Here is a 26,760-nt window from a genome sequence, read left to right on the forward strand (position 1 = left end):
AAAAAACTAATTATGCCACTTTCACTTATAATAACCCAGCTATCCAACAGATCGCAAATGTGAGAAACATAATTCCAATTCAGCTTTTCGAACAACCAACACAAACCAGACCTTATGTTTTAATCATAATAAAGTCAATCATTGCAATAACCGATATACGGGTTCTGGAATGCACAGATTGACATGCTCACAATGCGGATTTTCATATGTCGGACAGACCGGAAGGAGCTTTTTTACAAGATATATCCCTTTCCACCCTGAGATATTTTCTTTGAAATTTGAATTTTTTTCTTACTTCAATGTACGTAATTTTGAGCTTAGATTTCAGGAAAAATAGTAAAAATGAAATTTTTTCTTTGCCGTTTTCTTGGAAAACTACCCGCACGATCGTGCTAGTTAGGGTTTATTTGAGCACATTTCTTTGCTGAATGACATGTTGAGAATATGAAATTCTGTAAGTTGATGAATTTATTTACAGTGAATCAAATATATGAAGTAAAATAGGTTATAAAACATCAATATAGGACTTATATAAACAGAATATTCTTCGAAAAGTAGTCTTCGGTTCGATGCCAGTTGGGGACTCGGTGATTGACGTGTAGGTAAATGATTAGAGAATGATTATCAGTAGAACCATTATCTCCTGTGTGTTCTTCCTCTTCATCAATATTGCCACCGTGGTGAGAATCATCAGAATCATTGCCTGCGTGTGAAGATATAGGTTCAGGTACCCACTCATCATCACCACCATGTTCACTGAGCAAGTCCTCACAATCAGATGCATAGGTTAACCTCGCTATTTCTTCATCTGATATCCCTAAAATTCATATAAATACATGTATTTTGTATTCACATAAGTATACTAATGCTTAATTAGAGAAACCTTCCCAGAATACTAATGATCACTTTTGAGGTTAGAAACACACCATTACTTCAAATTAAACCCTAACCCGCAACATCGTACTAGTTACAGATTGACAGTTTATTATAACCGCTAGGTTCAAAAAGTTAAGGATTGTTAAGGATATGTATATATGCTGTACCTTCTATGATGATTCTAGGGTGTTTTAAAAAGATTCACAATGAAATTAATATGTAAAAGATAATAAAATGGTACAATTTAACTTGAGGCCGCATGGTATGTTTTGTTTACAAAAGTTTAAACACACATGCTGCCTCCTTGTGCCCAACTATCGAAATAAAAACAACTGCGATACAAAGCACGGGACCCGCACCGTCATTGCAGCCCAGTGTGACGCAGGGAAATGGGCTAATTTTCTTTTAATAAAATAAAAACCCAACCCGCACGATCGTGTGGCTCAGGGTGGAAAGGGTTATGGGGCATTTCAATGCGGGGAAGCATAATAAATACTCAGCAATGAGCATACATAGGAGGGAGACAGGACACCGGTTCACTTCGATAGAGGACGACTTAACAATAATTAAGAACATAAGAAAAGGTACTCTCTTAAATGAACTAGAAGGTTTATATATTTTCTTGGATCAGATTTATAACAAAAGATAAGAATCTTAATGATGTCACGGACGTAAAAAGCTCATTACATGAATTGACACCCGATTTGTTGAATATGGTTAGAACAAGTAAAGAGAAGTCCCCTCGTATATTCAGTTCTATGGGTTTAAAGACTCCCTCCAGCTCTCCAAACGTCAGGCCCACTCCATCCAATCAGAGTGGCTCCCCCCCTTTAACAGCTCTGACGCATAAAGCTCCACCTACCTCTCTTCCCCCTCCCCTCCCCCCGCGCTCCCTTGCCACTCCCCCTACATGTTCCACACCACCTCTGCCACATAGATATAACACTAGAAGCAGGACCAACAGACAAGCTAACACTGCTGTAATTAGAGGACATGTACAACAGTCTAGGCATACATGTATGTAACAGTTTCAGTCCAGTAAAAATGGAGGACCTTTTAAATTTTCCAGGAGTTTAAAATTTCTTTCCGTTTCGTTTCATTCCAGAGAAACGATGTTCCATTCAACTATCAAACATTCTCTACGAAGGGCCTTACCTCCAATGTAACTAAGTCGTCATCTACATTTCACCTCTTAGATATTTTTAGCAGCAGTTCCTGCTAATGTCTTATTTTATATGTATCTAATGACAAACCTTGCATTTTCACCCATTATTATTTACGACGCACCAAAACGGATTTCACGGCTCGTGCAAAATTATATTTTGTACAAATACTCATTTTTATTCAGTTTGGACACAAATTTTACCTATGGGCAAGATCTTTGGTGACTATATTGGAATTACATGCTTGAAAATATACTAGTACAACACGTTATAGAAAGATCAAGATAGAGTTTTAGCTTCATAAGCATAGTTTTAGACTGACGTTGATTTTTAATCTATTTTATCACATGTTTTTAGTGTTGTCCATATGACTGTATTCTAGTTTTAGCTTTACTGTGTTGTCTACTTTCTTGTTTCTCATTTTTATTTAATATTTAAGTTTAGCATTTTAAGTTTGAGTAAAGGCTGAAGATGTCCTCTAGATAGGGCAAAACATGTATCATTAATCTATATAGCAGTTTATAAATGTGACAACAGAACAGTGGGACAGTAAGTATGCCTTTGTTGTTTCTTATATGAATAACTTCCAGTACGGAAAAAAATCGTGAGAATAACTTGTAATAAGTGAAAACTATGCATGTTGTCCTAGAAAGACCACTAAAAAGCATCCTGATACATGGAGTGTACTGTACCATTTTTGTGCAGATCACATAGTAACAGTCTGTAAACCATGCCATTTTCAAAATCCATTTCGAAGTAACTCTGAAACTGATTATAAATGACAACAGAGTTTCTAAGGCCGGGCTGAGTGGCTCGGACGGTTGAGGCGCTGGCCTTCTGACCCCCACTTGGCAGTTACAAGTGATCAGCGTTAACAGCTTCATTTCAAGTAATACTAATCCCGTATTGACTATAATCAATCGATGAATATTCAAGATAAACTTAAATATTATAATTAAGCGGTCCCCCTATTCAATACAGTATCCATTACCACACAGAACTTTACCATCACGGCCCCGATCTGACTTTAAATTCTGAAGCATTTAAATATTAGTATACCATTTAAGGAATGCTTATTAAGTTTCAACAAATCTTTCACCAAGGAATACAAATAAAATGTGCTTTTTACAACAAATGATATTTAAGATTTTATAAGCAAAACTGGTATTTTCCAAGAACATCAACAAGAGAAATATGGACAATTTGACTGTTTTACCTGTCTTATGACCTACAATTTTCTAGATATTAATAAATTATATATTGTATTGAATAGGCAGACCGCTTAATTATAATATTTATCTTGAATATTCATTGATTGACCCCACTTGGTGGGTTCGATCTTGGCTCAGTCCGGTGGTATTTGAAGGTGCTCAAAATAGATCAGCCTCGTGTGGGTAGATTTACCAGCACGTAGAAGAACTCCTGCAGGTCTGAATTCTGGCACCTCGGCATTTCCGAAACCCATAAAATATTAGCTACTTGGATCTAAAAACAAAACAATGTAACTACCCAGATTTCAAGAAAAGATTCTGATGTGTTTCACCCGAATTCCTGTGAATCGTGCACTCTAAACAAAAAAAAAAAAAAATATTATTAATCAGAAACTACAATTATAATGAATAAATTTATGAATGGAAGTTGGCAAAAGAAATAAGGGAATACAAAAGTGAATTGAGTGATCAGTCCCACTTATCTGCGAGTAAAGGCATGATATATCCGACCATGAACAATGATGGGTTAATTGTTTTCCAAATTTCTTCCAGTTTAGTACCTCTTGTATAATTTTCAATATTCTCACATGTTTTCTGCCAGTTTTTTTACTTACTGACCAGGTGAGCTATCCGTGTGATATTAGAGCTCTTGTTTTATTATCTCCCAGTAAAGCAATGTGATCTACATCTTTTCTTTCCTTCTCCACTCTTTTGCACACTGGTCTTCATTTGAATGTGTTGTGTTGGAGATAAATATGACTTCTATTATTATGAATAAGGTATGCTTGGACACAACAATTCTCACTCTAAAGGTTAAGTTTATACTTTGTGATGATAATGGATTGATTTTTTGTAGATGTCTTATTGTTATTAGAGTGGTTCTGTTCAATAGCTGTAATTAATCTCTGTGGGGATGTGAAATTTTTAAACCCTGGTTAGATATTGTGTTTTTAGTTCACCTTTATGGGAAAAAAATTTGAACAAGATTTAATTTTGATGTCTCATTGCCCTCCTTAGTTAAAATGTTAGCTGCCACATGACTTTTTTGGCTACTCGCCCCATTTAAATGCCATTTTGATTGAAACCTGGTACCTTCTAATTTCTTATTTTATCATGTACAGTATAATGCCAATGAATTATTAACAAGGGGGAATTTTTTTTAAATACAGGGGCTCATAATTGCCCTGCTGATTTGTTGGCACATTTGCTTTTGGTCATAACAAGGTTTTCGTAAGTTGATATGCTGACCCAATCAGGCACCGGCCATTGTTTAGCCATTGACAGTAGATGTTATTTCTCTTGTTAGTCACTCTATTATGATTTGGCATGAAAATTTCAGGCGACATCAGCAGTCGTTAGTTTACTTTCACTATGTCAGTGTCATACCTACTGGAATGTATGGAATATTTATTTGTTTAGTAAGTTGTTTTATGTCTCTCACTGGCCTGAGTAGCTCAGACGATAGAGCGCTGGCCTTCTAAGCCCAACGTATGTTCAATCCTGGTTCAGTCTGGTGTTATTTGAACGTGCTCATATACATCAGCCTCATGTCGGTAGATTTAAAGCCACATAACTGAACTCCTGCAAGATAAAATTCCGGCACCTCGGCATCACCGAAAACCGTAAAAATAGTTGGTGGGAAAAAACCATTATTATTTATTTCTCTCTCTCCCTTCACAAAAATGGTGCTTGTTTAGCTGAAATGTATTGTTGAAAATTAATTAAAATTCTTAATCTCACCTTGGTTATTACTGAACGGGTCGACAAGAATGCATATCGTGCAATTTTGTGAGTTTCCTATGCTGCCTAGCCAAACCAGTTGGGTGACTATATTATATCATAGGCTTATGGCAGAGCGTCTTGAGACCATGATTCATTATTTCCTTGCTAGAAAGTGTGGAGTCAACATAGTTTCTCTTTGTAATCACCTAGCAAACAGCTCTTGCCAGCCCATTAGGACTGGCAGTTTTTCATAAAAGCCTATCCTGCCAGTCTGATCAGGTCCCTATGGCAGCTAAAGTGTTACGTAGCTTAGACATGCTTAACCTTATCATTACAGATTTTCTACTTAAAGGAGTGCAATGAGGAAAGTTTAAAATCATCTTTTTATGTATTTGAATATCTTTTCCCTCTTTTTCTCTGAAGCTGCTGACGGACAACATGTATATTTACATGCTGTTAATGTTCGAATGTTGGAACATCAATATGGAAATTTGGAGCGTTGCCCTCCAACTGTGAAGGGACGAATTCTGGAAAAGGAGAGTGGATCCATGACGGAAGAAGTGAGGCATCGTCTCCGTTACCTACAACATTTACCAGTGACATGCCAGTTTGAAGTTGTTGAAATTCAGCTGAAACCACCAATCATCAGTAGAAGCACTGTGGAGTATTTTCAAGGTAGCTTTTGAATTACAGTACTATATTTCTTTGACCATTTCTGTGGATTTGTTATAACAAAAACCCTTGTTTGTATGTGTATGTATATATATAAAGGACATTGCTCAATCAGTCACTACTGATCTGCATTTAGGGCAGTTGCCCAGGTGGCAGATTCCTTATCTGTTGTTTTCCTAGCCTTTTGTTAAATGATTCCAAGAAATTGGAAATTTATTGAACATCTCCCTTGGTAAGTTACTCCAATCCCTAACTCCCCTTCCTATAAATGAATATTTGCCCCAGTTTGTCCTCTTGAATTCCAACTTTATCTTCATATTGTGATCTTTCCTACTTTTAAAGACACCACTCAAACTTATTCGTCTACTAATGTCATTCCACGCCGTCTCTCCACTGACAGCTCGGAACATACCACTTGTCTTGATTTATGAGTTTCATTTCCGTATTGAGAGATTACACATGTACAGATAAGAAAGGATTCCCACCCTATCGATACTGTTTATTGTAAGAATTAGCTTACAGTACTGGTTTTGACCCTAATTGGTGATCATCTGCTGAACATAAATACCTTTACATATGTATTGTACCAGGAAACGATAGTGGGTTTTGGGCATGAGAAGGATCTCAGGTAGTGTACGTTGTTTTTGGAGCCGATACAGAGACGGATAAAATCGCAGGGTGAATAATAGATGGTTATATCTTTTTCTATAAAATTTATTAATAATATCAGTAGATAGATCACCCTGCAATCTTACTGTAGAACTCAAATCTATCATCAATATTTGTCAAAATCAAAGATTTATATCGTGACATTCTTGAAGTCAGTTTGAAAATAAATATCACTCCTTCACGGGACATTAATATCCTAGTCTTTTTAAATCTCTTGAGAACATAAGAGATCAATTTTACACCTAGAGTCTTTCTAAGTTTTAAATCACACAAAAATGAACGCCCACATTTATAAAAAAAATTGAGTAAAATATTTAAACTCTTGTGGAGTGTCTCTCAGTTGGATTGTAAGAAATGATAATAAAGCACTTGAAAACCCTAAAGTTTATCTAGGTAACGTGAATTTGAATAAATTATTAACTTTGAAATAAATTTATCACAGAATGTGAACTTCTTTGATACGACGAGAAAATATACTATTCACACGAAGCACTGATAATATCACTGTATTGGATTAACTGTTTGGTAAAAGTCAGTCAGTTTGTAGTTACTCACTCGGAACAGAAATAAATGTTGAAGTTGAAGACTCTGCGTCTGGAACATTCCGCGGAGTGCGGAAGAAGACTCAAACTCGGCGATGTTCCGTGAAGAGACCACGTCGACGTCCCTCGATGGGTACCATAGATGAAGGAATGATGTTCGATGTAGCAGGATGTAATATTTCGCCAAGGTTTCTGTCACTCTTGGAGGTGATATTAGCACACGGAAAGTTCAATTGGCAATATTTAATTCAGTAATCATGGAGATTATTACCATTCACTGTCGTGATACACAGTTCTGTTTTAACTCTAATTTTACGATATTAAATTAATATTTACAGTCCTTGTGATACAAAACACAGTTCATAATCGTCACTGATTACGTCTGAAATTATGATTGCGAAGTAATAAGCCCAGTACAAACACTTGAAGATGTAATTTGCAATAGTTTTTATCACAGTCTCTGAACAATTGTTGTTGGCAGATTAAGGTGATTTTATAGTCACGTTTATATAACACTAGTCTGAATTATTTAATATAACTATAAAAAGTTCTTAATGTTCTCTGAGTTTATTATAGTGTTGATCGAAAGATCGAGAAAGTTCACTGGGAAAAATAACAAAGTCTTGTCCTGTTATGGAACAAATGTTAGGAAAATAAGGTTACACACAGTTCGCTGTTATACTGTCTTAAAAGAATGTCCTAGAATGATTAAAATTGTCGTAAATTATGATTTCCATTTTGCCACACACGATAATTTAAGATATCGTCATAGTCTATAATTACACGAAATTAGTAAAGTGTACCGGTCCGTAAAATATCAGTAACTTGAATTCTCACTCCGAATTATGGTCTTATTCGGTCAATAATTTCACAAATGTTATATTACGGAAACGTCTAGAATTTTAAGGTCATCTTGGCGTATTGGAACTTCACGTACGGTACTAATTCAACGGCGTTCGATCATGGCCATAACCACGTCCTCGCGACGGAGCATACAGTCTTCACTGACGAGACTGCACTGACAGACTGTACTCGCCACACAGGTCAGACTGCTCTCTCCCTGGCCTTGGCCCAGTGCTATATATATATATATATACACGCCAGGTGGGCGGCGCTATGAATCCGCTGATGGAGGGGTGTTCATTCTTCCCAAACTTTAAATCGTTATATTTCGAAAACTACCCGATGGATTGACTTGAAATTTGCAGGGCATTACTTCTATAATGTTAGCTATAGTTTAGTGTTGGTCTCATTTTAATCGGTCCAGGCATTAAAAAGTTAATGAAAAAACGTCTAGAAATATCTGTAGGGGAAGTAAGCAGTAAACGGCAGTGACGTCACTTGACCTTGCTTGACTTGCTCGTGAAGTGTGGTAGGTACTAGAACATTCTTTCACACCGCTGCTCACATATCGGAATGGAATTGTATGCAGGAAATAAAGTTTTTAATTTATATGTGCCAGGACCTAGGCCTTCCTGGTACAGTATCAAACAATAGACATTATCCTGTCTGAAGGAGGATGCCGTATGGAAACACCGTATCTGATTGTGTCCAAATTGGGCACGTTGAGTGTTAGTTATGTGTTATGATTTGACTTTCAGGTACGTGGGTATAAAGTTATCTTCTTCAGGACTAGAAATTTGACTGTAAAATCTATCCTAAGCTTAAATCTAAGTTATGTATACAAATACAATAAACTCATTAAAATACACAGAACATATTAAAATACATTAAAATAGTGAGTATAAAACATTTCTTGGACTTGTTAGTGCATGTGTAGAGTATATCTTCATTCCCGTCTTTAGAGTCCATAGTTGTGCGGTACATAATCTGGTGCTTGCGATCGTCGGTGATGTTGTAAGTCCCTTAAGAAGTCTTATTGTATACTTAAATGTTGTCTTCACGTGTGTGTATATGATAAACTGCTTTTTTTGTTGTTAACAAAATCTGATTATGTAGACAGAGGTAAGTACGTGCAGCTGTCGGTGGAGTCGTATTCCTTGAGTTTGGAAGCAGATGATATGGTCTTGGTCATTCGTGTATATTTTTCTTGATGTTAGGCTATTGTGGTGGCTCCTTCCTCGTCTGTATCTGGGTGGTGGTGGTGGTGGTGGTGGTGGTGGTGGTGGTGGTGTTGGCTGTGAAAGATAAAGTGTAAATAGAGAGTTATAAGCTGAAGGAATGCCTGTGTGTGTGTGCTGATGTAAGTGTGAACTTACTGTTGTTGTGGCTGGGTTGCGTATGTTCTGAAAGCTTGTCGTGTACTGCTTCGCATACGTCTTGGGCTTGTGTGTCCGCTGCTGCGAGGGTAGTGAACAAAGGGGTAGGGAGAGTTGCTGTTGTGTGGTAGGGGTAGAGCTGGGCGTGTCGTTCAACAGTTCTATGGCTCGTGCTGTGTTCTATTTTTTTTTTTTTTTTTTTTTTTTTTTTTTTTTTTTTTTTTTTTTAGGTAGTCATTTTCTAGGGCGGGGATGGCTTTATCAATCAATCAATCAGTCAATACTGATCTGCATTTAGGGCAGTTGCCCAGGTGGCAGATTCCCTATCTGTTGTTTTCCTAGCCTTCTTCTAAATTAATTCAAAGAAATTGGAAATTTATTGAACGTCTCCCTTGGTAAGTTACTCCAATCCCTAGCTCCCCTTCCTATAAATGAATATTTGCCCCAATTTGTCCTCTTGAATTCCAACTTTATCTTCATATTGTGATCTTTCTTACTTTTATAAACGCCACTCAAACTTATTCGTCTACTAATGTCATTCCACGCCATCTCTCCGCTGACAGCTCGGAACATACCACTTATAGGTCGAGCAGTTCTTCTTCTTTCTCTCAATTCCTCCCAACCCAAATTTTGCAACATTTTTGTAACGCTACTCTTTTGTCGGAAATCACCCAGAACAAATCGAGCTGCTTTTCTTTGGATTTTTTCCCGTTCTTGAATCAGGTAATCCTGGTGAGGGTCCCATACACTGGAACCATACTCTAGTTGGGGTCTTACCAGAGACTTATATACCCTCTCCTTTACATCCTTACTACAACCCCTAAACACCCTCATAACCATGTGTAGAGATCTGTACCCTTTATTTACAATCCCATTTATGTGATTACCGCATTGAAGATCTTTCCTTATATTAACACCTAGATACTTACAATGATCCCCAAAAGGAACTTTCACCCCATCAATGCAGTAATTCAAACTGAGAGGACTTTTCCTATTTGTGAAACTCACAACCTGACTTAACCCCGTTTATCAACATACCATTGCCTGCTGTCCATCTCACAACATTTTCGAGATCACTCTGCAGTTGCTCACAATCTTGTAACTTATTTATTACTCTATAGAGAATGACATCATCCCCAAAAAGCCGTACCTCCGATTCCTCTCCTTTACAATTAAAAATAGGAGAGGATTTCCACCAATCAATACTTATTTATTGCATATATTAAACTACAGGACCAGTTTCGACCTCATATACAAGGTCATCTTCAGCTGAACCATACATACATATTTATATAATGAAGCTTTGATTAAGATTGTGTTGTTAAAGGAATGCTATATGATGATGATGTATATTTAGTCACATATAAATGGGGCACGTCTTAGCGTGAACTGGCGTATGTGTCATTCTGTACAATATTGCAACTGTATGTCTAAAATATTATGTTGAAGGTCTTAAAATGAGTGTATAAAATATGTCTTTACTTAAACTAACTTCTATATATATGTACAAGATAAATACAATATATAAAAACACTTCATGCATATGAACATTCGTTCTTGCTTGTTGGTCAATACATCGACTAACTTCCGTATTTAAGTCTTATTTACAGTTGTACACTTCAGCTGCTATTCTTGGAGTTTGTAAAATTGCATGGATAAAAAGTTTTGTCTTCCTGTGTATATGCGGGATAAAACACTTTCAATTTTAAAAAGGTGCCAAATGTATGGATGTAATTCAACTAAAATATGTTCAGCTCTGCTGTGTGTGTTGCCTTTTTATTGGAACCAATTCATGTTGTCCTGTGGCGTCCGTAAATTTGGATGACATTGGGTTCAAAGTAATGGCTCCTTTCCCATTTGTAGCTGTGCAATGATGTTATGTTTATCTGTGGAAGATAAGATTGAGTTATAAGTGATATCGTGTTGGAGGAATGTCTAAGGGTGTGTGTGTGAATTGGAATATGTACTTACTGTTGTTGGTGTAGCTGAGTTGTGTTTGACGTGCGAGCCTGTAATGTACTACTTCGTGTTCTTCTTGGGCTCATACTAGCTGCTGTGAGGGGAAGGGACGGAGGGGTAGTGAGAGTTGTTGTTGTTGTTGTTGTTGTTGTTGTTGATGTGGGGGTAGGGGTGGAGGTGGGTGTGTTGTTTGGTGTTTTTCTGTTGCGTGTCGCGTTCTGTTTATCGATTGACTTAAGGTAAGGGTTTTTTAGGGCGGGGATAACTGTATTGAAGATGACGTTAGTTTTTTCTGTGATTTCATTTATGTTGTAATTTAGATTGGTGTACTGATCTAGAGTGATGTAAAATTATTCTGTTATGTTGAGCAGGGGGCCTTTGGGGTTTATGTTTAGGATTTGCATATTGTTATCGATGTTTGTAAAACTGTGTTTATAGTCTGCGGCATGTTGTCCTATTGAGGAAAAATGATTGTGTTTCACCGCGTTTATGTGTTCGTTATATCGCTTTAGGAAGTTTCTACCGGTACGTCCGATATAGCTTGTCTCGCAGTTATTACATTTGATACGGTATACCCCTGAGTGGTTGTATTTGTTGTTGCTGTTGATTGTCCTGACGTTGTGTATGATGTTGGTACTATTGTGTGTAGTTCTGAATGCTATTCTTAGGCTATGTTTTTTTTTTTAATGTTAGTTATGGGGTATATATGTTCATTATTGAAAGTGAATAGTGCATAATCTTTCTTGGATTCGTTTACTTTTGTTAGTTTGGTTTTGGGTTGGGATTTTATTTTGTGAATGATTTTGTTAACCATTTCTTTCTTGAATCCATTGTTTTTAGCTATGTCATGAATTAATTGTAATTCTTTGTTTAGATCTTCTTTTGTTAACGGTATATTGAATGCTCTGTGTATCATAACAGAAGAATTTTACTTCACTCTAGATCAGTACACCAATACAAATTATTTCCTCATTGACACATTGGTAAACTTGGGAACAAAACATGATGGCCTCAGTTCCCGGAAACAAGCTAGAGGCCAGCACTCAGTCACACCCTGCTGAGTTAACGAGTTCTAAGTGATCCTTGTTTGGTGTAGAGACGTTGCCAAGCCACTTTCTTTAGTCTTTACCCTTTCTTGGTGTCAAGTGCAGGAGATGATTTGTAAACTCCAGCTACAGTAGACGTAGTAAATCCTATAAGCCTCTAATATAGAATAGTGGTGTGAGGTGAGGTCGTCATGTTATGTCCTCAAGTATACTTGCAACGATTCCCATAAGGAACTTTCACCCCATCAACGCAGTAATTAAAACTGAGAGAATTTTACCTGTTTGTGAAACAACCTGACTTTTAACCCTGTTTATCATCATGCCATTGCCGTACTTTTGATCTCACAACATTATTGAGGTCATTTTGCATTTACTCACAGTCTTGTAACTTATTTATTACTCTGTACAGAATAACATCATCTGCAAAGAGCCGCATCTCTGATTTCAAATTTTTATTCGTATCATTTATGCACTGCTGAAAATATTTGAGAGGCAACATCTTAAACACCCGCATTATTTTTTCAGGAGTAATTGGAGTGAAACAGACGTTTTATCTGGGAATTAAAATCTTTAACTGAAATATACATATCCTATTCACTTATCACGCATGTTGGTGCTATGACCAGAAATCCGACACAATATCATAAACCAAAGTGGAATGTCCTTCAATTAATTCACATAGAGCACAAAAAGAAACATTTCAATATCTGGTAGGCCCTCCATGTACCCGTATTACTGCCTCACATCTTCGAGGCATACTGCTGACAAGTCTGTGGAATTTTGTCCCACTCCTCAATAAGAACCTCCGCAAATTGTTCAAGATCTGAGGTGCTACAGGACGTGTCTGTTCAGCATATCCCATAAGTGCTCAATGGGATTGAGGTCAGGGCTCGGAGCAGGGCAGTTTGAATCGCGAAGTCCTGTAGAGTTTCCATGGTGGCCGCTGCTGAATGTACTCTTGCACTGTCCTGTTGCAGGATAAGCTGGGGACCCATTACAACTGCTATGGGCATAACGTGATCCAGTACAATATCGTTGATGTACCTATGAGCAGCATTAAGTCGGCCTCTGATTATCTTATTATACCGGACACGTCCGCGGAATCACCGCAGCTAAAGGAGAGACGTTTAATTGTGTCTAACAGCACTACTCTGAATATAATGGTAGATGAAACTAGTGATAACGAATATGATAATGTCTCTGGAGAGAACATTTTGTGGAAATTTGTCCCAATGAACCCGACAACATTCCTCAACCTCCTGTCTCCTTCAAGGAAGTTCTTGTACCTAAACATGTCCTACAGTCTGATTCTCCGCCCATATCATACTTCATTTTCCTTTTCACTTACTCTCTGCTAAACCTTATAGTCACATATAGTCCTCTATCATTACCTAAATGCCGGTCTCCGCGGGCCAAGTGTAGCGTGCCTGCCTTTCACCCGGAGGTCATGGGTTCGATTCCCGCCCAGGTCAAGAATTTTCGCCTGGTCCTGAGGGTTGGTTCGAGGTTCACTCAATCTAAGTGACCCTAAGTGATTGCAATTGAGGAGATATCTGAAGGTCAAGGGCGACCCCGGTCTGGAAGACCAAGAACAATTACTGAAAGGATCTGTCCACTGACCATGATTCACCTCGTAAACTGCAGGTACCGAACTGAGCAGCGGTCGCTTAGTAGGTCAAAGCAAATCACGGCTTTAGTGCCATACATTTCTTAATTTCGTAAATTCTGTTGTATTGAAAAATTATTTTTCTAATATATACTACAACCGAAAACGAGAAACTTTTTTTCTGAAAACAAAAAACTGTAATATCAACTACTATTTTTTACTTATTTAATAATTCAGAATTATTTTAATACTACGTTGTCCACACGTAGAAAATTTGTTGTCACTATTTGCCAAACATCGATACATACACGCGAATTTTATCGGTGAGTAAAATTGTCTTGTTTTTACTAGTGACGCATGTTTGAATTTTTATTTTTTACGTTTTTATTTTTCTTGTTCAAATTAGTTATTCTATAGAATTGTATTTAGAAATACATTATACATAATTACGTATATCCTTTTGTATCGTAAATTATTTTTTCAAAGTAGATATTGAGAAAGTGCGAAAATATTTTTCTCTTCCTAAAAATAAACGTTATAGACAACTATAAGTCAACAATAAAACATCTTTGACTATATCTCTCCAAACCAGTTACTTATTCTACGTAGTCGATATGTAGAAAATTTCATGCCGGTATTTGCTATACACCGGCAGATATACGTGAATTTTAAAATACATGTATTTCCACAGAAAACGGCCTGGCACTTTACAGCAGTAGAGTGAAGGTGGAGCTCTGGCCTCTTCCAGCTGATGGGGAGCGGCCGACCAGAACGGCTCTTGGCTCCATGAGGGTTAAATAAACACAGCCACCTAAGTAAGCTAGAGATTCAGGACTTTGTCTTAAAATTGGTTGTCAATAATAATTATTTCACCTTCGACAACATTATATATCAGCAGGATGGCTTGGCAATAGGTTCACCGGCCTCGGAAATCTTGGCGGAAATCTATTTTGACTTTTTAGAACAGACAAAAATCGACAATAAGAATTGTTCTGCAAATATACTCTTTGGGCTAGGTATGTCAATGGCACTGTAGTAATCATTGATGACCAAGCCGCTGATGCGCCCTCCATCCTCCTTAATCTCAATAATATTGACCCCCATATTAAATTTATCCTTGAAAACAATAAATAAATTAATTCTTTAGATCTAACGATAAAAAGTCTCCCTTCCTCATTATCGTATAAGATGCATAGAAAACCTACACAAACAGCAGCCACTATTCGACAAGATTCCTCGCACCCACAAGCACACAAATGTGCAACTTATAATAGTCTAGTTTACCGTGCTTTTAAAATACCTATGTCCAAAAAAGACTTAAACAAAGAATTAAATATTATTCGCACCATTGTGAGGTTCAATGGCTACGGCAACTCTTTCATAGAACGTAAAATCAATAAATTTAAACATTGTCCTAAGACAACACTATTAAAAGAAAAATCCAATCCTTTTGCTTTTTCCACTTTCAATTTCAATAAGGATGCTTATAAAATCACTAATTTTTTTAAGAAACATAACACAAAAATATATTTTAGAACTAACAACAGTAACGTAGAATTGATCCATAACTCCATCTCCGTGAATAAAACTAATATTTTTTCAAGATCAGGTGTTTACAGATTCTAATGCAACAACTACTGCAATTTTTCGTATGTAGGGCAGACCGGACGTAGCTTCAAAATTAGGTACTTAGAACATGTAAACGCGATAAAATATAATAGACACTCTGCGGTGGGACAACATATGCATGAATCAAAACATAACTTCACTATGGCATAGAAATCCTCGAGACAATAAGCATAGGCCCTCTCCTCGACACAACTGAAAATTGTTTTATACACCTTAATCAATATTTCATTCCTAACTTAAACGACATATCAGAGAAACCTAACACATCCTTTTCGATTTTCTCATCGTGGTTTTCAAAAGTACTTCAAACCAAGGCTCAATTTTCCACGCCTCATGAAACACCTTCACGTGTTATTTACCCCTACCACATCACTCTCCTGCCCCACCTTAAATGCCTCCCTCTCTTCCCCGCTACCTGTCCCTCCTCCCCTATTCCCCTAACTCCGTGTCTGTCCTTTTCTGCTTCTGTACACGATTTCAAGCTCAGTTCCTCTCCATACATCATTCTCCATGACACGCTGAGCAAGGTAGGTCTCATACTATCTGTTTTCCTTTTTAATGTCCTTGCCTTCTTACATCTTTCTCATGCCTAATTAGGCTTCGTTTTTTTTCATTAGGTTTCCGCTCCGCATCGAACTGAGAAACCTTTTTTTTGCTAGTGTCTTTACGTCGCACCGACACAGATAGGTCTTATGGCGACAGTGGGATAGGAAAGGCCTAGGAGTTGGAAGGAAGTGGCCGTGGCCTTAATTAAGGTACAGCCCCAGCATTTGACTGGTATGAAAATGGGAAACCACGGAAAACCATCTTCAGAGCTGCCGACAGTGGGATTCGAACCCACCATCTCCCCGTAACCGCACGGCCAACTTTGGTCTTAAACACAAAGGACCTTCACCTGTATACCTTGCCACTTCAAAATGTACCGGAACACAAAATTAGTGTTCTACTTTCATTCTGTCATAACAACAACTACTGTATAAATATTTTAATGTGTCAATGTTTTAACATTTGCTTAGTTAAGCCTTAGCCTTAATAAATGGTTTTACTTTGTACATGAAGATTAAAAAGACTAATATTTCTAACATTTCTTACTCAATACGTTACATTACGAATGAAGAAACATTTTTTACATTATGAAGAAAAATGTTTTAAATTTTAATGTGAACTCTTACCTAGGACTGTCTTAAACTCTGGTTATTTCTTGTGTCGTGTGTGTGTGGTTTTTTTGTTTACTTGCTCTTTTTAACTGATCGGCTGATGACACAAAGTAGTGTTGAAACCGGTACCATAATAAGCATGTTGTGATATAATTTGCACAGCAAAACTGTATTGTATTGAAAAGGTGGATCCTTAAAAATACCTTTTTTTATTGCAATCACAATAAAGTCCATTTGACCTCCTGAATCCAAGATATCTGCTATATCTTGCTGAAATCCTACAACCGTCGAACCAGTTATTAATTTTGCAAACATGTCCCACATAATCAGAAAGATTGCTTTCTCAAAGATTACATGCAACGCATGTCAAACTGACCGGCCTGTAATTTTTATCTTTATGTCTATCACCCTCTCCTTCACACACAGGGGCTACTATAGCAACTCTCCATTCATTTGGTATCGCTCCTTCTTGCAAACAATAATCAAATAAGTACTTCAGACATGGTACACGCGAGCACAGAAATGATGTCCCAGGATAAACAAAGCATGGTATAACCCCACCTCCACGCTTAACGCATTGCTGCAGGTAGACAGTGCGCTAACAAGACTGTTGTGATTGAAATGGGCTCAGTGGTGGATGTATAGCAATACACACACTGTGCCTTCAGCACTACCCGTTCACACACTCTCCCCTCCTTTTCGGTACTGGAGTGGCCTTCGACACTACCCCTTCAGTCCCTCTCCTCCTTTTCCGTACTGGAGTGGGGCAGTGTTGATTGTTTACGTTGGGACCCTATTTCTGTGCTTGCACGTACTATATCCGAACCCATTGTCTTTAGTATATCCCCAGATGTCTTATCGATATTTGCCGGACTGAGTGGCTCAGGCGGTTGAGGCGCTGGCCTTTTGACCCCAACTTGGCAGGTTCGATCCTGGCTCAGTCCGGTAGTATTTGAAGGTGTTCATATACATCAGCCTCGTGTCCGTAGATTTACTGACTCATAAAAGAACTCCTGCCAGACTAAATTCCGGCACCTCGGCTTCTCCAAAAACCTTGAAAGTAGTTAGTGGGACATAAAGCAAATAACATCTTATCAATTCCAGCTTCTTTTCTAGTTTTCAACTTTTGTGTCTTATTATAAATGTCATTATCATAGGTAAATTTTAATACTTCTTTAGTATTAGTCACCACCTCTCACTGGACATTATCCTTTAACCAAAAATCTTTATATATTGCTGACTGAATACGAAGGTCCTCATATAGACACTCCCCTTATTCTTTAACACGTTAACGTCGAAGCGTACGTTTGCTATTTTCACGGTAAACTGCGGAAATGCGATATACATATTTCAGGTTGTTGTGGGCTACGGATGATCATAATTTCATTTGTAGATGATAATCAAAGACATAATTTATGTTCAAAGTTACTATTTTTGTGTCCCCTTATTGGGGTGACATATGGTTATTAGATTGGCAGTGCAACAGAGAAAGTACCATTTTTACCTTTGTTGTTGTGGAACACTGTGCTCTATGTTGTGAACTGTTGGTTTACGCGCCTTTCAACAAGTTCCTTGTAATTTACAGTTTTGTGACAAGAATCAAATTCATGTTATGTGTTTCTGTGTCGAGTAAGCCATGATTACCGATAGAGAGATAGAAGAACAACTTGAAAAGGGTTCGAGTGATGCATCATGTGATGTTGACAATTCGGATTTGCAGTGTGATGCCACCTGTTCCGAGTCGGAATTGGACAGTAGTTTGTGTAGTGAGGACACTAGCAAAGATTCCGGTGCTGCATCGTGCGATGATTCAACCATATCACCAGCCAGTGACAATTACGGGGGAACATTCTCAGGTTTGCCGAAACATTTTTTATTCACATGTAGCCCCGGTTTAAAATTTCCTCTGAGTGTTAAATCTCAACCAGTTGATTTCTATCGTGCTATAGTTAATGACGATTTCTTCAATATATTGGTGCATGAAACCAATGAAAATGCAAGGAATGTGTTGCAAGGGAAACGTGTGAGTAGGCGGAGTAGATTCACTCAGTGGACTGATATCAATTGTGCGGACATGAAAAAGTTCTTAGGCTTATTGATGTGGATGGGCTTAGCACAGTTTCCCAAACTACATAATAATTGGTCAAGAAAGAACACTGTATAAAAACTATGTTGGGGGTCATGTAATGAAGCGGGACAAGTTCATACTGATTTTGCGTCTCTGGCATTTCAACAGTGAAGCAAACCGAGGACATGACAGGTTGTATAAAATCGCACCTTTTGTTCTAAAGCTCAATAAGAATTTCAAAGAACTAAATGAGCCACAGGAAACATTAGTCATTGACGAATCTATGATCCCCTTCAGTGGAAGAATAATATTTTGCCAGTTTATTCCAAATAAGGCTTATAAATACAGGGTGAAGGTATTCAAACTGTGTGATACAGACGGCTATACCTACACCACAAAAGTGTACTGCGGCAATGGGACAACTGCTAACCCTGGACTACCACGTGCTACAGCTGTTGTGATGGAACTTATGGATCCTTATTTAGACAGTGGATCAACTTTGTTCACAGACAATTTCTACACGTCAGTTGATTTGGCGAATAAACTCCTAGCTACACGCACTCATCTGGTTGGTACCTTGCGGAAGAATAGAGTTGGGCTTCCACTAGGTCTAAAGGAAGGAGTCGAGAGAGGAGAAATGGTTGCTAAGGAATCACAGAATGGCATCCTAGCATTGAAATGGATGGACAAGCGAGAGGTTTATATGCTCTCAACTAAGCAGCAGTTAGAATTTGTATCTTCAGGGAAACGTGATAAGAGTAACACGGAAATTTATAACCATCCGTAGTTATTGACTATAACAAAAGCAAAGCGTAGCATTGATGTATCTGATCAGCCATCGTCCTATAATACATCTCTTCGGAAAACTGTCAGATGGTATCACAAGGTAGGGACGGAACTACTAATTGGAACGAGCTTGTTGAATTCATGGATTGCATACAGAAACTATCAAACAGTGCCAAAGCTGCAGAAAATGTCCATAACTACCTTCAAGGAGAAATGTGCTTGTCGGATGAAGTAGAAATACCTCGTCTCATTCGTGGTATCTGTCTCCTTGTGGAGACGGAAGAAACTGAAAAGGCTGGAAATTCCACATGGAAGAGAAGGAAATACTGCAGCATATGCTACAAAGAGGCTAACGAAACTGGAGGTCGACAGGCTGCAAGGAAAGCAAAGAAAGTAACAACATATTGTAAACATTGCCCAGACAAAGCATTGTTATGCAAACCTTACTATGAGTTGGTTCGCAAGTAATCTGTATTTTGTAAAAACTGTTATCCTTTCACATCATTTATACTATGCCATAAATTCAGTGACTAGAATGATATCATCTGTATTGTTTTCTTTTGTAATTTTAACTTTCCTTAGAACAATGATACTCCGTTTATCTAATAATAACCATTTCTGAAGTTATGTAACAATAGATGTAAGAATAAAGCAATAATAGACTCCAATCCACATTATTTTCCTTGCCATTAATAATTGAATTCCGATGGTTGCGTATACGGGGTGACAAATGCCAGAGAAATTCCACTGTCTGTTGCTCAATGCACAGCGTGCTGAGAAAGGAATGGGCACCGTGCTGCATTCTATGAACACCTTACGTAAACAAGCAATGCAATACAGCAGCAAATGGTAGTGCTAGTTTCGCGTGACAGCCTAAAGTTTAGAGTCCTGGACACAATACTGTATGGGGTGACATACGATATTTTGTATTAGCGTCCGTCACCCCATAAGGGGTGACATCATCTTCAAAGTGTTACTGATTCCTGGAATGTCCTCCTTGGAACCTGTTTCTGCCTTAAAGTACCTATACATACCCTTCCATTTTTCACTAAAATTCATTATGCTTGCCATCAAGTTATCCTTTGCCGACTCCTTTACTAGATTCAATTTCATAGTAAGTTCCTTCAATTTCTCCTTGCACAACCATTTCTAACTCCTTTCCAATCTGCACCTCCTCCTTTAGTCTGTTTACTTCTCTAAATAGTGTTATTTCTGTATCGGTTGTGCCCACAGTAACAAGGAAATGCACTTCTTAATTTTCCATCATCTCTGTATGTATATATGTATGCGCATCACAAGAAAAGGCTGATAATTTAATGAAAATCGGTATGTAACGTTTGGGAATAAGGAGCTACAATGTAGGCTATAAATAATTTGACGCTGACTAGGGGAGGTCACCATGAGGTTTTCTAGAAATGTGTTCAAATTTTGGAGCTTTGCCCTTCATTAAAAAATACTTTAGCCCGGTTCAAGCGTTTTTGCCAATGGGCCTTATTTTGTTAAAAATTTAGCATTGCCAAATTGGTCCTCAAACTTTTGAAGTCTTATTGCTGCAGATATTTGTGACTTGTCTCCATGGTGTAGTCATTAGCACATTGACATTTGGAACTGAAGTTTCAGAGTTCAAATCGGACCTTGATCTTTGTTTTTATTTATGATGAATTACAAAATTTGAACACTTTTCTAGAAAACCGCATGGCTACCTACCCTTGTGACAGAAATTGTAAATAAGGCAAGGCCTAAAATTCAATTCTCAAAAATCTGTGGTATTAATACTTCTATCGATAAATACTAGATAACTAAAGTTATATAGAATTAAACTGCAGATCATTTATATCTTTCACATTTTTACCATACCGGCTATGATAAGGAAGAGATTCATTAATTTAGATTTACCGAACAAGTTGGCCGTGTGATTAGGGGCGCGCAGCTGTGAGCTTACATTCGGGAGTCTAGGCTGTAAATAACTTTCACTCTGGGTGAAATAGCTTAGGGGAAGGTGCCTAAAATTTTATGTTTAAATACCTATGTTATTGGTGCTATCGAAAAGTACTACATAGCATAAGTTATAGAGAATACAGTTTCCGAACATTTATGACATACATTTCTACCATACTGACTATAATGGAATGCGCGAATTTAGGCTTTTGTTGCTTAGTCTATTGTAACCGTTCAATACCATGCTAATAGGCGTGTCATGAGGCCCAACAAGCCAGTTCATTCTAAGACACATTTGGTCGTAATAAGCATTTTCCAACCGGTCCGGGATACGAGAGGTGTTGCGCTAGCTCGGAGAGCAAAGCTCTAATTACGCACACAGAGGGAGAGAGCGCTCAGTACAGCCAAACCTTGAAATTATACTCTCTATTCAGCAAGCGAGATAGACATAGCACGCCACGCGCAGAGAACGCCTGGACCAAGAGGCAGAGTTTGCTTTACGGGATGTTAACTTGAGAACTGGAGATTCTCAGCGATATCCCTGTATATTCATGGACCACGAACCTACTATGCTGGCATAGCAGAGGGAGAGATGATAATCCCACGTGGCGCGTCCCAGGTGGCGGATAGGGGGGTCCTAACCGGCTTGCCGGCGGACTTGAGGGAAATAAAATACCTCTTACAGACCAAACACACACACCCCCTGTAGGTGTGGGACGCAGGTGAAGAATACATCCACGGTATCCCTTGCCTGTCGTAAGAGGCAACTAAAAGTCCAACCAAGGGATGATTATATTAGAACCATGAAACTCCTTGTGATTAGTACCACCACGTGGGGAACACCATGGGTCGCTTTTCCTTGCGCGTAGTACCACTATGTTAGGTACCAAATAGGTTTGTGATTACTAGCAAACGAGAGTGAGACGGCTTTTACAGTACCTGTGATTAGTAGCACTATATGAGCGACACCATGGGATGACGGAACCGATGGTTCTGGCTTGCCTATGGTTAGTACCCACTATGTGAGGAACACCACGGAATAGTACGAGTCCCTGTGGTTTGTACACTTAGGTGATGAACACCATAGGTTTGCATTGCCTGTCATTTGCGCCGCAATGTGCGAAACACAGTAGGTCTGTAATACCTGTGCGAATTTCTTTACCTGTGAGTAGTACCATAATGTGTGGCATACCGCGAGTCTACGCGACTCTTGATTAGTACCGCAACATGACAAATACCATGGTTCTACTTTTGTAGCGAAAAGTACCATAATGAGGGGCCGATGTCTTGGATTTTGGACTCCTTTCGACTACAAGCATCATCGATTCAGTATCGTGCTATAGAAGCAGTCCCTTGGTCAGTAATGTTGTTCTACGCCAGCTTCTGTGCATGTGAGGCATGGTGGGTCGGTTCCACTGATCGTTTTAATTTCATATCCATCCATTCATTCTTCGTCCTTGTATTTTGAATTGTGGTCAGTGGAGGATTTTTGATTTTTAATTTATCATTTCAGTCAGTCTCATTTCATACCATTTGGGGCCGATGACCTAGATGTTAGGCCCCTTTAAAAAACAAGCATCATCATCATCATCTATATTCATGGATGCCAACTCACCATTTTCGTGTGTAAATAATAATAATAATAATAATAATAACACAATTTTTCTTACAAGTCTTAGAAACTTACGAGTAAGGACTCGTTGGAATCAGCATAATTTACACTATTTAATGATGTCAGAAGATGTGTTACTTAATGAACATATTGATAATGCCGCACATTGGACAGATGTACATAATGGGAACCAGATGTTGGGCGCGTGTGTGTTGACGGAGAGAAGGGAGTCCCCATCTTATACTGGCTGGCGTGCAAATCTCCAAAAGGAAGCTTGTAAGATTACCCGAGATTCAGCGATGCGATTGACATGAAATTAGATCACTGAAAAGGATTCAAGAGCTACAAAATGAATATTCACACGACTTTGGAGGATCATTTCTAACGGAACAATTTGTTACCTGTGGGCGGAGTTTACGCTCTCTCCAGCCGGTGACCTGGATTTACTATAAAAGGAACGCAGACGAGCCCTTAGTATTCCACTATTCACTCGTTCGTTGCTGAGACTTCGTTATTCATTGTGAACCAGTGTTACTCATTGATTGTGATTCAGTGTTACTTATTTAATACTCTGTGTTATTCAGTGTTTGAATAATTGTGTTAGACAAGAGGTCTGTTCCAAGTCAGACCGATACACGTATAATATAATTGGATATTTCTTTTGTGAAAGGAATAATTGTGGTGTGCGACTATAGGTGCTTCTAATCCCAATATCTATTAAGTGAACGCAGACTAATAAAGTTTTTTTTACTAGTTGCTTTACGTCGCACTGTCACAGATAGGTCTTATGATGACGACGGGATAGAAAAGGCCTAGGAATGGGAAGGAAGCGGCTGTGGCTTTAATTAAGATACAGCCCCAGCATTTGCCTGGTGTGAAAATGGGAAACCACGGAAAACCATCTTCAGGGCTGCCGACAGTGGGGTTCGAACCCACTATCTCCCGGGTGCAAGCTCACAGTCGTGTGCCCCTGACCACACGGCCAACTCGCCCGGTGACTAATAAAGTTAGTATCGACTCACACGAATAATATTCAATGAACAGGTGAAATTCCAATGATCACCAAGGCACTAGTGAGTTATTGACTATATTCTACCAATTATTTTGCTATAATTAAGGCATGTGCAGTAATAGGAGATGACATTCTAACCAGTAGAAAGTGTTAGATTAGCCAGGAAGTGATATGTAATTGAACAAGTGACGCTCTCGTAAGAATAGAAGAAGTCGGTAATCGTATCAGTTTACAGTAAAAAGGGAATCGAGTAGTGACCTCCAGGGACTGCCACCGCTACTTGAGTAGTGCATTCAAGCTTATGAGTGGGTCTAGCCATGTTACGTTATCTGAAGGGATGTCAACAGTACTTCAATAACCAGTTTCCCATTTGTTCACATGTATGCGAGTGCTTGTCGAACCCCGGAGTCTACTTTAAGAGAGCGCGCTATTGTGCCTGCAGTGTGGGATTATACTCGACCAGAACGCACCATTGTGCATGCAATATTTCATTCAGGGATCATCCGGAACTTCCGACCGTTGGAGATCCCATATCAAGACTACATGGACACGACCCCAAAGAAGATGAACCTAGGACTCTCAGCTAACAAGGCATCAGTGATGGAGGCCTAAACCCATAGGTGTACCCTCTGATGACGGCGCGGTAATACACAGCAATGATAAGTACAATCCATCATATTTCCAAGCAGAAAACCGTAAGGGTTACAGTAAATGTCACTATGTAAATATGTAAATTTCCAGCATATAATTTGATAAAGTGTAGCGATGTAGTATGCGTGTTTCAATGGGATAAAGTTTTTTATTAGTTTGATTTTATGGGTTTTATCTGTGATTATGAATAATCACGAATTTATTCTGGGGATTGTTTGTGTACATGAATTAGTATGTAAGGCCCCACAGGCCTGGTTTCTTCAACTGTATGTTAAATTTTAGTTAACAAATGTTAACTAACAATTGTTATTGATTTAACACTTTGTTTAAAAGTGCCCTGTTTCACGAACACATTTCCAGCATTTGTTACGAAACAATTGCTAAAGACAAATTAACACATTTCAGTGAGATTTCTGAACCCGTTTGACAGTGAACGTCTTTTGTTTCTTTACATAAAGCGCTCCTAGCGGTGTGTTGAAGTAGTATTTTGTCACACAGACACAGGGTTGACATTATTATAGGTTATGGTTAGCGGAGACCGATAAGACGTAAACATGTCAAGTAAGGGGCAACAAAAGCGTTATGATGACTGAGTTTTTATTTCATTTAATTTTAATTTAAAATTATGCGACTGTGCTTAAAAAATGAAAGATCGGGCTGTCATATCACAACATTCGATATAGCCTATTGTTATATTCTTAACGCTGGGAAAATGTGATAATTTATGTGTTTTGAATGGTTTTCGAGCATTATTTTACTGCGGGGAAAATAATGTAATGCCTTGTTAATGCTGTAGTGGCAGGATTCTACACACTTTTTCTTGCACTCGTGAACATAGTCACCTACAATTACATGAGAAGTGTCTCAAGCATAATATCTAACAAGTATAGCCTAGACCATGCGGTCAACCGATTTCACCGAGCTTCAATGTACGTGTGGGGAGACACTCAATGGTAACTCGTGTATAAGGGTTTAAGTCAAAACGCTTTCGTTTTCGAAAAAAATGAGGTCAGATGTCATTACACAGAATCCGCTTCGAACAAAGAGGATGTGGTAGAACACTAAAAGGCCAACAAATTTTACTTAAACATGTTGGGTCCACAACCTAATAACTTCTGAAAAATTGATGAATCCCAGATTCCAATGCAAGGTATATATACTTGGGAGTTCCATCACAGTGGAACGGAGTGGTGGCCAAGTGGTCACCGTATTTGTCTGCGAACCTCGTAGACGTGAATTTGAGTCTCGTCGCAGCTATGATTTTTGCACAAAATAATATGTCTGCCTCTGTGGTGTAGTGGTTACTGAGATTAGCTGCCACACCTGGAGGCCCGGGGTGGATTCCCCGCTCTGCCACAAAATTTGAAGAGAGGTATGAGGGCTGAAATGGGTTCCACTCAGCCTCCGGAAGTCAACTGATTAGAGGTGGGTTCGATTGCCACCTCAGCCATCCCGGAAGTGGTTTTCCCTGGTTTTCCACTTCTCCTCCTAAGGCCATGGCCGCTTCCTTCCCTCTCCCTTGTCTATCCCTTCCAATCTTCCCATCTCCCAGCAAGCCCCTGTTCAGCATAGCAGGTGAGACCACCTGGGCGAGGTACTGGTCACCCTCCCCTGTTTTATCCCCGACACAGTCTGAGGCTCCAGGACACTGGAGGGTAAACAGATAAATAAAAAGAAGAATAAGAGAAGATTAAATTAATATTTGAGGGAACGTTAAGATAAAAATTGGAACAAAAATATAACAGAAATTGCAGTACAGTTTATTTTCTACCTGAAATTAATATAGGCCTAAACGTTCTCACAGTTACTGCTGGATCTCTTTCTCTATATATATGGATCTCTTTCTATTAATTTTAGGTAGAAAATAAAGTTCCACTGCAATTTGATTATTCATTTTTTTCACATTCCCTGAAACAATGATTTAATTTGTGTTAAAAATGTATGTCTATGGCTGGATTCAAACTCATGTCGTCGCGGTTAGGAGACAAGTACGATGACCACTCGCCCACTGCTCCACTTGTCGGGGTTGCAACTCTTCAAGTATATAGATGTTGTATTAGAATCGGGGGATTCATAAATTTTTCGGAAATTGTTAAGTAGCAGACCTGACAAGTTTGAGTAAAATATGTTCGCATTTTAGTGTTCTAGCACCTCCATGTGGTCCGAAGGGGATCCTGCCTCATGATATTTGTCCTCACTGTTGGAAACTCTAACATATTTTC

At 38.5% G+C, this 26,760-nt stretch overlaps 1 protein-coding gene across 1 annotated transcript in view; it reads left to right on the forward strand.

Annotated features, from left to right (window-relative positions):
- Positions 1 to 26,760, forward strand: part of LOC136864490 (E3 ubiquitin-protein ligase RNF10) — a 362,846-nt gene that overhangs the window by 262,029 nt on the left and 74,057 nt on the right. The window contains exon 9 of the mRNA XM_068226296.1: positions 5,396 to 5,647. Within this exon, the coding sequence (XP_068082397.1) occupies positions 5,396 to 5,647 (252 nt within the window). The remainder of the gene's footprint in view (positions 1 to 5,395; positions 5,648 to 26,760) is intronic.

The sequence above is a fragment of the Anabrus simplex genome, chromosome 2 (genome assembly GCF_040414725.1).
Source record: "Anabrus simplex isolate iqAnaSimp1 chromosome 2, ASM4041472v1, whole genome shotgun sequence".
NCBI lineage: Eukaryota > Metazoa > Arthropoda > Insecta > Orthoptera > Tettigoniidae > Anabrus > Anabrus simplex.